At 39.2% G+C, this 12,201-nt stretch overlaps 1 protein-coding gene across 2 annotated transcripts in view; it reads left to right on the plus strand.

Annotated features, from left to right (window-relative positions):
• KDM3B (lysine demethylase 3B) overlaps positions 1-12,201 on the plus strand; it is a 45,908-nt gene that overhangs the window by 4,461 nt on the left and 29,246 nt on the right. For both annotated transcript variants that reach the window (XR_003077543.3, XM_015294040.4), the window contains exons 2-7: positions 2,803-2,970; positions 5,196-5,309; positions 5,687-5,792; positions 9,140-9,264; positions 10,344-10,412; positions 11,299-11,877. Coding sequence is in view for 1 of the 2 variants with exons in the window: in XM_015294040.4 (XP_015149526.2) it covers positions 2,803-2,970; positions 5,196-5,309; positions 5,687-5,792; positions 9,140-9,264; positions 10,344-10,412; positions 11,299-11,877 (1,161 nt within the window). In the remaining variant the exon portion in view is untranslated. The remainder of the gene's footprint in view (positions 1-2,802; positions 2,971-5,195; positions 5,310-5,686; positions 5,793-9,139; positions 9,265-10,343; positions 10,413-11,298; positions 11,878-12,201) is intronic.

Raw genomic sequence — 12,201 nt, forward strand, 5'->3', positions numbered from 1 at the left:
TTGCGAGCAAAGTTAGAAGGATCAGCAGGTGTTGGTGTATGTGATCACATGAATTGTAGGACCATTGATTCATTGGGGATGTAATTCTTTCCAGCGTAGCCATGGCTTTAGCTTTTCCCTTTGACTCAGAACTACAGAATTTTCAAGTTAAGATGAAAAAAACCAGGAGGTTCTGTTATAGTGTAACAGCTTTGCTTAAAGCGTCTGAGTTTTACAATAAAGGTAGAACTTTTTTTTGCCACTTTACATATCAAAACCAAATAAGTATTATTTACTCACAAGTCTGTCACAAGTTCCCTTGCTTTAGACTTGTGTTTCAAGATTCCAGTAGGAGTTATCTTATGCTGAGTGTGTTGGGCCTCTATTCATGCATCGTGTTAGTTATTTCCTGTAGTCATACAAGGCAGTATATGCACAAACAATACTTTGTGCAAGTCATCTTCTGCTTGTTGCCTCTCCCAGTACACAGAAAAGCTGTTTCTATTGCACTGAGAACGCAGATAAAAGCTGAGAACACAGCTATTTGTCTTGAGGCTTGCTGCTCATTTGTTTTCAACAAATCATACCAAAATAACAGTGGTAACTTCTGATATAATGTGTGGTCTTGCATAGGCCTAGAACAACTGCTCTATGTATTCCTGTTGAGGAGAGTACTCTACATGGTATTTGTTTAGAATTAATTATGGCTTTCAATGATTGTAAATCAAAGTTTACAAGGATTCAGTTTTTTCATGCATACAAAGGTGGAATAAACTGAATATTGGATGTGAATTCTGTAGAATGAACTTGCCACAACTTCCGTTTTGCAGGGAAGAGAGGTGAGCTTGGTATGATAGCTTTGTAAGACTTTTCTCCCAGCTCCAGTTCTGGATCTGAGATTTCAAAAAGGGAAACTTTAAGATCTGTTTTTAGAGTATAGTAACAGAAGGCATTTCTGCTGCTTTGTATGTGTTGGCAATCACAGTACCTATCACGATATTTAGTGAGCACCTTAAAGAAATGCGAAACGTCCATCCTGAAGTTCATCAAAGACTATTTCTTCTGGGATTGTGGAGTCTTGTTTGTTTTTGTTTTTAAACCAGGAAGTAACTTGTTAAATTTTTAGCTAAAGTAAAGCTTTTCCACTTGGTCAATTTGTGGTAACTCTTAGAAACGTGAGGTGTATTGTAGTTTAAGACTGGAAGAAATTTCCATGTAGCCTGATTTCACATCTGTCATATGATAAGTTACCTTGAGTTGTGTATAAAGCAATAAATTAAAAATTAAGCTAATAGATATTATTTTGGGGGATCGGGTGACAAGCTGTGCTTCACTGCTTATTTGAACTAATGGCTCTTGAATTTATGTTCTCTGCTTTCAGTGATCTTTGCCAAGTAGTTCAAGAGTACATGCTACAGAGAGGTGGTCTCTCTACATAGTTGCTTATAAAATCTGCCTTTTAATAAAATTCTTAAGTACCTTGTGAAAATACATTTTCCAAAGTTGACATTGTTCCAGTCATTCCTTTTGACCATCTTATCATGTAATATTTATGATAACAGAATTATAACATGATAGTCCTTTCTTTGTCACATTTTAGTGCCGTGGTAGCATAGATATAATATTAAGAAAGGTACAGATCCTGAAACAGGAAGGGTGTTAAGTTGAATTTAAGGAAAGGATACTTTGAGAAACCTGGTCTTCTTTCTCAGAAGGGCAGTTTAGGCAGTTATAGAGTTGAAGATTTCATCTGGAGAGATGCTTCATATTCTTTCCCTCTTTCTGGGCAGCTTTTGCATCTGGAAAAAAGAGGTGGGGAAGAGGCCTGTAAGTAGTCCCCTCCTGCCTCTTTTAATGTGGATTATTGGTAAAGCAGAGAACTTCTTGTTTCTGGTTAGTGCCCAGTTATCCTCAGCGGTCTTGTGTGTACTTCATACTGAAGTATATTTTGACTATCTTGATTCTTAGGTATTTCTTAACTTATTAGGAATTTCCTGCCCTTCACCTGACTTCTGTTTGGTTGTGTATGTGTAGTAGGTAAGTTCTGTAGCTGAAGGACTGGAGGGTGAATGTTTTAATCTTTAATGGCCCTTACTGTTAGAGCATGAAGTGAGACTTGTAACTCCTTTGCTTAGCATTCTTGCAGTGTCATTGCATATAGCTGTAATGTGTACCCTTTGTGATGGGAGTGGGGGGGAATATCTGGGAACAATGATTTAGAACTGTAGTGCAGTTTATATTGTTGTACATATCAGGTCATGAAAAGTCTGGTGATTAGGTATTTCTGGGTAATCTCATGCCAGAAATATCTGCGTTTGGCTCAGAGAGCTTACTGTAATGTACAAGGTAGCACAAAACTTCTTATATAGTGTGGATTTTGGTGCATTTCAGCTATAAAAGTATCTTTTCTGATATAGGCTGTCAATTGAAATGACAAGTAAGAGTCTCTAAATCCCCTGTCATTCCTAATGTGCAGGAGGGTTGCATTGGATCATCAGTTGCATTTTGGGATAAACAAGTTTTGCATCTTTAGTTTTGTATGGAGGAAGGTAGCGTTTGGTGCTAGTGATGTGTGTTTGGGACAGTAAATCATCCCGTAGTTTAGTAATTGCTATGAATTAGATTTCAGTTTGTTTTGAAATACAATAGCTATGTAGATGTGATGTTCTCACATCTACATTAAAGTACTAATCCTGATTTTTTTTTTTCTGACTAAAGCTGCTGTTCCCCCATTGATAGAGATTGTAGTATCTCATATATTCTTGGTGTCTGAAAAAAGTTAAATGGTGTTTTTTCTTTTTTTTTTTTCCTTAACTAAATCAGATCTTTGTGGAATTTGATGGCTGTAACTGGAAGCAGCATGCCTGGGTAAAAGTCCATGCTGAAGAGGTTATAGTGCTGTTGCTGGAAGGATCATTGGTGTGGGCGCCTCGAAATGATCCAGTTCTGCTTCAAGGGGCTCGAGTCTCACCAAAACAGTGGCCTGCACTGGTGAGTATTCGGCCAAAGGTTTTTATATCCTTCAGAGATCTGCATCAGCATGACTGTGAATCACAAGATGTGGATATAGTACAGGGCTCCATTCTGTGGGTACTGAAACTTTATTGGAGGCAGATTATTATTATTTTTTTGTAAAGAGGAGAGTAACTGGGAGTTGTAGTGCCAATTTTAGAACTTGGAGTGTGTTTGGCTTTTCTAAAATTGTAAGAATAAGCATTTGGGTCCTATTACGGCCTTTGTAGAGCTCTATATGATAGAGATTGCTACATCATTTTAACAGGTGTTCCTGAAAGTCCTTGAGGAAGAAAAGAGTCTCTGGACTGTGCCTGATCTATTAGCAGTGTGGGTTGTATACTCCTAATCTAAACTACAAAAATTTGTTCCCATGTTGTCAGTGTTAACTAACATGATGTGCAGATCTTTCTCTTGTTACATGGAGTGGTAATCCATGTGACTCTTTACATGGCATTCAGATGCCATGAGCCTGGAGACTAAAGCCAGTATGTTTTAGCCAGAATTGCCAGCGTATCCATCCTTCAAACATCCTGATGAGTAGCATACAGTGAAGAGGATTCCTTATGTCCTTGTTTCTTCTCTTAGTGCTTTTTGAAGAGGAAAGTTCATATGTGACAATCTTACTCAAGTTTTATGTGGTCTGATTTTTATTATTTCACCTTTCTTCTGTTCTCCTGTCATCCTTGAACTATTTGGGATGCTACTGTCTACTTCTTAATACTACATCTTGTGCATGGGCCCATTGGAGTGTTTTTTCCAATCAAAAACTTTTTGCCTTGGTAGAATCTGAACTTGGTATTTTAAATGAACGCTTGAACTCAAAGCAAAAAGTTTGATATTGCATCTTTCTCTCAGGGTTTTTTTTTTTTTACTGCAGTCGTCTTAAGGCAGAATAAAACCAGGCCTTTACAGTAGAGATTCTGTAGACAGAATGTGGTTTTTTTCCATAGGTGTAACTTTCCTTTCAATGGGAAAATAAATGTGCGTTGTCAGTGTCATGAACAAGAGAATGGAGTATGAATAAACTTGATGAGCAGTAAAGACAAAAAACGTCATAAATACATTTGTATTAAAATCATGTAAGTGCATTCATGAGACAGATTACACGTTTCCAAGGTTCCAGGGGTCGGTACTTTCTTCTTCCATCAGCAAATTACATTGTCAGGTTATCGTTCTGAGTCTGCTGCATATTCTTCCATTAGTAATATATTCTGCAGCGTGGTTGTTGGTAATACACCTGATATGAGCTTCAAATTTGCATAAAACAGTAGCAAGAAACTCTTCCCTTCATTTACATGCCTACTAAGTGCTTACATGTAACTTTTGTGCAGGAAGGAAAATCCTCTGTTCCAAGGGCTATACCTGAAATACAAGGGCTTCTCCAAAAGTAAAGCTTCCTATTTAATGATATTGGCCCACAGTGTCAAAGGCGAATGTTGGTGGTATGGCAGCAGAGATTGAACCTTCGCGCCAGTGTTGCATTACATTTTGTTGCTATGTGACAGATGGCAGTGGAGGGGCAGTTTGTCAAAATGGCCTCTGACATGGAGTGCATATTAAGCAAAGGTGTGGAACTGAATTCCTTCATGCAGAAAAAAAAATGCATCCATTGACATTAATCGGTGCTTGCTGAATGTTTGGTCTCCCTAAAGAGCGGATGTCAGCATAGTGAGGGGTGGACAGTGTGTTTCAGCAGTGGTGACAGTGCATACCTCCCCGGTGCAGTTTTTTATGAGCACAGCATGCAAGCTCTTGTTTGTCACTGGAAAAAAAAAATATAGCTAATGGTGGTGATTGTGTTGAAAAATAGTATTTTGTAACAGAATTTGCTGTGCTTTTTGTATCTGTTGTTGTTTGCATGGAAACAAATAGGAGGCGTTACTTTCAGAGGAAGCTGTGTATATAAAGGTGTGTTGTTTTTTAGCCTGACACCTATGGAAAATCAAATACAGTAAAACATATTTTCAGTTCTGCTTTGAGTTTTAATGAAGAAGTGGAGCCAATTTTCTGCAGTGCCACACTTACAAGAAGCACTGGCTGAGACACAATGAATAATAATTTGCACTAAAACTCAGGGAAGTGCAGAATTAGAAATCAAACTTTTTTTTGTTATACTTAAATAGTAGATTAAGACAACTGTTGTTGGTCTGTGTGTGTGCTCAGTTGTTTTTATAACTTTCATTTTCTTTGGTTCATTACAGACCTTTACTCCTCTAGTAGATAAACTGGGTTTAGGCTCTGTGGTCCCAGTGGAGTTTCTTGTGGACAGACACTTACGTTTCCTATCTGATGCCAGTGGATTACGATTGTTTCAGGTATTTGTTCAGACATAGTGAAAATTAAAACTTTACGCCCTGTATGTCAATTTTTTTTTATTTTTGTACTGATCCTCTTCCATATTACTGTCTGCCTCCTTTCACTGCCCAAACATGTCTTGAGCTTCTTTCCATGCTCTTCCAGGTACTTTTACTGATCTCTGTCTGCCTTACAGAAGTCCTAATTCCTGCCCGTGTTCCTCACTTGATGAGCTAGCAGTTAAGCATTGCGTAGCTGATAACTGCACCAGAAGTTTCACAGCTACTTTTTTCTTCTTTTTTGTTGTTTTGTCCAAGAAGAGCTGTTCCTCAAAAATTGAAGGTTTTCTTACCTTAAAACACTCTGCTTGTATGTTAAAATTGTTTATTGTTGGCAGATGGGAACAGAGAGTCAGAATCAGATTCTGCAGGAACAGCCTTTGCTAAGAGAATCTGTGAATTCATTGTTCAGTGACCAGAAACTTCAGGAGATATTTAGTAGAGGTAAGACTGGTTTTTGTTGCTCAGAGCTACTATGACTGTTGTGTAATAATTGGATTATTCTGGGATTTGTGAAGGAGAATAATAGTGTCTGTTGCTGTTTGGTTTGGAAGATCAGTTTTCTCTATCCTTTAAGTTCTTTACTTTAAAGGAGCATTATCTTGACAGATACCAAAAAGTATGTTGCTAGGATACAACTAAAGATACTATATTTTATCACTGAAGATGTAGTTAAAATAGCACGGAATACTATTGGTAACTTCCATGTATTTACAACTTCCTTTTTTTTTTTTTAAGCTTGTTTTGAGTTTTTTAAAGTTGTGGTACTGTTCTGTGGTTCTGTTCTTTAATTCTGGAAATTTAGAGATTAAGTTACTCTGTATTCATTGATCTTTTGATCAGAGAAAATTTTTCTTTGTTGCATCAAATTCACATTCTGGTGTTTTGACATTTAATGCATGAATCATATAAGTTTAAAATACTGTGTGACTGGCTGTTCAACACAGTGTTATTACCACAGCCATTATCTAGGTTGCATTTTAGGATTTAATTCTGTTTATAGGTTTTGTTTGTCACATTGTGGTCTTCTAGTGCTAAAAAGATTTTTTCCATCCAGAATTTGGGTTTGTTGGTCAGTTGGCCCCCTTAGAGGTAGGCCTCTGTATTACATTTGAGGGGAAATATAATTCTTAATGGAGATTTATTTGGCTCCTTTTGCTTTAATAAAATGTGTATTGATATAAATTATGTGAGTGACCAGGAGTAGTGGAAATGCTAAGTCGTGGCCTGGAACAGTGATTGAACACCTGGTGGGAAGGCAGGGCCAACCCAGGGAAGCTCAGGTGCAAGCAATGCATCTGACTGATTGGAAGGGGTGGAGCCAGGATCCACCCCTTCCCAGCCCTCATTTAAGGGTTGGCAGCGGAGGTGAGGGCATCTCTTACTGGAGATCTCTGCCTACCTGAGGCCTTCCCAAGGTAAGCAGCTATTTTCTTTGATTTCTGTATCTGTGGCTGCTGTATTTGAGCTTGTTCTCATTTGCTCTAGCCAAAGACTTTGCCACCCTGCTATTATCGTCCCATTATAGCATTACACCTAGTACCTTCAGAATTGTACATTTGGAAGCCACCTTTTCCATGAAGAAATTCTTCCTAATGTCCTGTTCAAGCCTCCCCTGACACAACTTGAGATCCTGTCCCCCTGTCCTATGACTTGTTACCGGAGAAAAGAGGCTGACACCTTCCTTGCTACAGCTCCTTTCAGGTAGTTATAGAGCGTGATGAGGTCTCCCCTCAGCCTCCTCTTCTCCAAACTAAACAACTCTAATTATTTGGCCATTCTTTATGTCTTGTTTTCTAGTCCCTTCACCAGCTTTGCTCTCCTCTGCACAGAGTAACTCAATATCCTTGTTGTAGTGAGAGACCCAAAACTGATCGCAAAGGGTCAATCAATCGCTTCCCTAGTCCTGCTGGACATGCTGTTTTTGATGCACAGCAGGATGGCATTTGGCATTCTTAGCTACCTGGGCACACTGCTGGCTTCTGTTCAGCCTGCTAATGACCAGTGCCCCCAAGTTCTTTACTGCTTCACAGCTTTGCAGCCGCTCTTTTCCTGGTTTGTACTGCTGCATAGAGTTGTTAACGACTCAAGAGCAGGAGCCAGTACTCAGCCTTGTTGAATGTAATGTGCCTGACTCGACTCATAAATCGAGCCTCTCCAGATCCCTGTGCAGATCTTTCCTACCTTAAAGCAGATCAACCATCTTGCCTAACTCAGTATTGTCTGCAAACTTACTGAGCGTACATCCAATCCCCTCATCCAGATCATTGACAAAAACGTTAATCAAAATGGACCCAAATAGTGAGACCTGGGATGTGCCACTGGATTGAACTCCATTTAAGTGACAGTTTGAGCCTGGCTGTCCAGTCAGTTCTTCATCCAGCAACTTCTCCTATCCAAACCTTAGGCAGCTAGTTTCTGCAGGAGAATATAGTGAGAGTCAGCACCTAACACTTCACATCAAGGTAAACTCCATCCACAGCCTTTCTCTCATCTACTAAGCAGGTTGTCTTATCATAGAAGGTGATCAGGTTGATCAGGAGGACATGCCCTTCATAAATCCTTGTTGGCTGCTTCTGTGTCTGTGTCCTGTATGGATTATGCGAAGATGCTCAAGATTATCTGCTCTGTGACCTTCCCTGGGACTGAGGTCAAACTGACAGGCCTGTAATTCACTGGGTCCTCCGTTTTACCCTTCTAGTAGATTGGATTCATCTTCTCTAACCTCTTATAATTGGAACCTTCCCAGTTAACTAGGGTGGCTAATTATTTAAAGTGGCTTAGTGAGCACTTCTAGCAGGTTGTTCAGTACCCTTGGATGAATCCCATCTGGCTGTGTAGACTTCTGAATGGATCGTAGGGCTTCCATCTTGCTCCCTGTCACTGTCATCTAACTTGATGGGCTGGGTACCCTGAGAATTGACCTTACTGATACAGACTGAGGCAAAAGAGGCATTAAGTACCTCAGCCTTGCCCCCATCTTTTGTCACTGCACTTGCCCTCATGTACAGTTAAGGTTAGAGATTCTCCTTAATCCTCCTTTTGCTCCTAATGTATTTATAAAAGCATTTTTTATTGTCTTCTACTATACTAGCCACGTAGGGTTCCAGTTGGGCTTCTGATTTTCTTCCTGCAGATACAGACTGGTGGATCGTGATAATTTTCATTATCTAATAAGTTTTTTGTAATCTGCAAGGAGAACATGTTACATGTTGTCTTGGAGAGTGGGAGTGGCTTGGGAGTAAACCTTTCTGTAGATGGCATGTTCCTCATGTCAAAGAACTAAGATAGTTGATCTAGAGACCCTGGATATTTATGCAACTATATTGATTTTTTTTATTACTATTTTCACAGTTACAGATGTGTTTCTGCTCTGAACTACGTACGGTTTATTCTGGGACTTAATGCATCTGAACTGAGTTTCTGGGTTGATGCCTCATAATTACTGACCTGTAGGTTAGAAAGGAAAAGAGCATAGCAAGTAATCCCACACTTGTGGTTTTAGGTTTTTTTTGGTCAAAGTAGCAAGTTCATTTTGATCTTCCACTTTTTTTTCTCCTTGTAAACTGAAGTAATTTTGTCTTTACAGTAGCTTGGAGTTACTAAAAGAGCAGAATCCTTGGCTTGGGCAGAATTTGCAGCAGAAAACTTAGCATTTTAATTTTGTTCTGCTAGAAAGCTGACACTTATGTGCATGTAATTAGGGCCTGAACTCTTTTTATTATATGATACTTATCTTGCATGATGCTGAGCTTGTCTTGAAAATAAACTCAAAAGTGCTTCTTTTCCAGTTCCTTACAGTATCCAAGGCCAAAGAGTTAAAGTTTATCAACCGGAAGATGAAAATAGCTGGCTCTGTGGTGTTGTGAGTCATCAAGACCCAATAACACGTCTTATGGAGGTGTCTGTGACTGAGGTAAAAATATGAAGGGCTGCTTTAAGTTTTCTGAAGTACAGTTTCTTCCCAGAAGTTCAAGTTTTGATGAAGCTGTTACTCTCCATGAGATAGAAGTAAGGAAAGCTGCTTTCTGGGTCAGTTATGCTGTGGTTTTCCTTTGCTGTTTCTCAGCTTCTGTCTGTCAGACTGGGGAGTTGGTTTGAAATAAGTGTGTTATAGAAGATGAAATCTTAGTCTAAACTGAATTGATTGAGGTACTTCAGCTTAGGCTGATCCAATAAGTTTTTGGTTTGCATAACATGATTGTGTGGAGTTTGACGGGTAGTTCAGCCTTACCAGCAGCCTGCTTCTAATGGCTTCCTTTCTCAGGAGCAGCTAGGAACAAATCTGCGGGTCTGTGTGGAAGTTCCTATAGCAGTGGGTTTTTTCCTTGTAGCCTTTTCCACATGCAGTATATGCAGAACAAATGCACTGAGTGTGCCCAGTGAGTCCTATACGCATGTGCAATAATCTTATGCTTTGAATACTGTGTCTACTGCTATTTCACAGGGAAGACATATACAATGTATGGTTAATAATTCTGGTACTTTGGGGAGATTGAAATTGTGGAGTATAGGCTTTCAGCAGATGCATGCCAGGAAAGAAGCAAATTTACTATGTGTCTACTGTCACATAAAAGGGTAATCTCCATGCACTGCTGCAAAACTTGGGTAGTCATTGATGCTTCATCAGAGGTACTGATGTTTATTGTTAGCATAAACTGATGTAGTCTTTTCTATGTCTAACAGCATGAATTTGCAGAATGTTAGAACAATAACAAAACAGATTTTGACAGTTGTGTTTAGTGCTGTGAGGTGTACCTAGAGATGCTCAGTAGAACAAGTATGTAAGTAAACAATGGTAGCAATTAAATCTGAAAGTTCTTGGACTAGAGAGTTGGAAAGAATAGAAGATAAACTGAAAGCCTTTAGTTATTGCTAAGGAATTCAAGCATGTGTTTAAAGTCTCTTAATGTTGATACTGTGTACTCTGAATTAAAAAATAATCACTTCTCTTCTTTCTCCTACCTCCTCAATATTCATTTGCATAAAAATTAGACTGGTGAAATAAAGTCAGTGGATCCTCGTCTGATTCATGTCATCATGGATAACAGCTCTTCAAGTGAGGTACTATAATATTTCAGGTCTTATTTATATGCGGTGTTGGAAAAAGAGAACATGAGAATAACTGTACGCTGGTGCTGTATTTGGTGTGGGCTTCCTCTTTCAATTACCACTTTGAGAGATGGACATTGTTTAAAGAAAACTATCTATTTTTTTTCTAGTTCAGGCCTGTTTTACTATTTTCAGCATGGCTCTTGAGGAGTTTCAGTAATCAGTGTTGTTGTGTTCCATTTTAAGAGATAATGCTCTGCTAAAGAATGTCTCTATGCTCACAGCCTTCTTTTAAGAGGATCACCCTATGCTTCTCCACAGACCCTGCTAGGCGTTTCTAAAAAGTATCTTTTGGCCTATCTAAAGCAGGCTGGTTCTCTTGTGGCATTTCGTTGCTGCAGTTGAGAGGTGCTATGATAACATTTGGACCTGTGCTTTTACACTAGGCAAAAGGATAAGGTATATCCTGCAGTTGAAAATTATAGGCTTTGGGTAATGGACAAGAAGTCTGCCCTTGAAAAGAGCCATAGTTATTAGACTTATTGCACAATTTGGTGTTCAAATATCCGGTTTACATGAGCAAGGATTATGTTGGAGTGTGTCCACGTTGCATGTTTCCCTAAGTTTGCTATGACACGGTATGTGGTACAACTCACCTAATAAGCTTACTTTGGATATCCTATCCTAATGCAAAAATGAAGAGCCTCCTTCAGCAACCACATGAAAAAAGACTGCTTATGTTGTTTACATTGTATCCTTCTTCAGATCTGTCAGTTTGTTTTAAAGTAAATGTTTCTAAGCTTAGACTGCTGTAATCTTGTTCTAACAAAGAAAGTGCTCTTAGAAGTAGTAGACCTGTTTGTTCTGTTTACTGATTGTGTGGGTTTTTTTATTATAGGGAGGGGGCCTAAAAGCAGCTAAGTCATCTAAAGGGAAGAAGAAGAGAGAAAGTTTTGAGGGAAAAGATGGACGGAGGAGGAAAAATGTTTCAGATTCTGGGTGTGATCCTGCAACAAAGAAGCTAAAGGAGAGGGGTGAGGTGGATGGCAACGGTAGTGATGGAGGTGAGGCAAGCAGAGGTCCTTGGAAAGGAGTCTCCAGTAGTGAAACAGGACTGGATCCAAGGGCCAAACAGTTGCCTTCATTTGTTCCGCAAATGAATCGCAATATTCGCTTTGCTACTTACACCAAAGAGAATGGTCGAACATTAGTAGTCCAAGATGAGCCAGTTGGTGGTGACACACCAGTGCCATTCACTCCATTTTCCTCTGTGGCTGGACAGGCACTGCTAGCTGGATCTGGATGTAAAGAGGCCGGAAAATCACTGGAACAGGTTGGCCAAGGCACAGTGACTTCTGCAACCACAGTTAGTACAACTGCTTTGACACCAACAACTGTGAGAATCTCTGATACTAGTTTGCCAGCAATTACTGGACAGGAGAAACTGAAAACAGGCCGAACGCAAACCCAGGGAGAGGTGAGTAGACTATAATCTTGCCATATTCAAGAAAGAAATATGTATTTAGCATCAGATCTTTTACAACTTGTTTCTAGTACTATGTGTGTCCATGGAACTGAAAACTATTTTTTCTTTCATAAATCTGTCCCTTCCAGAGACAATGATCTTTCAATCATTTGATCTAAGAAGGATCCCTAAGAAGATAGTTTTTAATAGAGAACCTTTAAGAGAGAACTTTCTAGCACTCTGTTCTTTATTCAGCCTTAATCTCTTAAGTGCAACTTTTTACACAATGCAACCTGAAAGTGATTTAGAGCACTGTACTTAATGTAATCAATTTGG

The sequence above is a fragment of the Gallus gallus genome, chromosome 13 (assembly GCF_016699485.2).
Source record: "Gallus gallus isolate bGalGal1 chromosome 13, bGalGal1.mat.broiler.GRCg7b, whole genome shotgun sequence".
Classification (NCBI taxonomy): domain Eukaryota; kingdom Metazoa; phylum Chordata; class Aves; order Galliformes; family Phasianidae; genus Gallus; species Gallus gallus.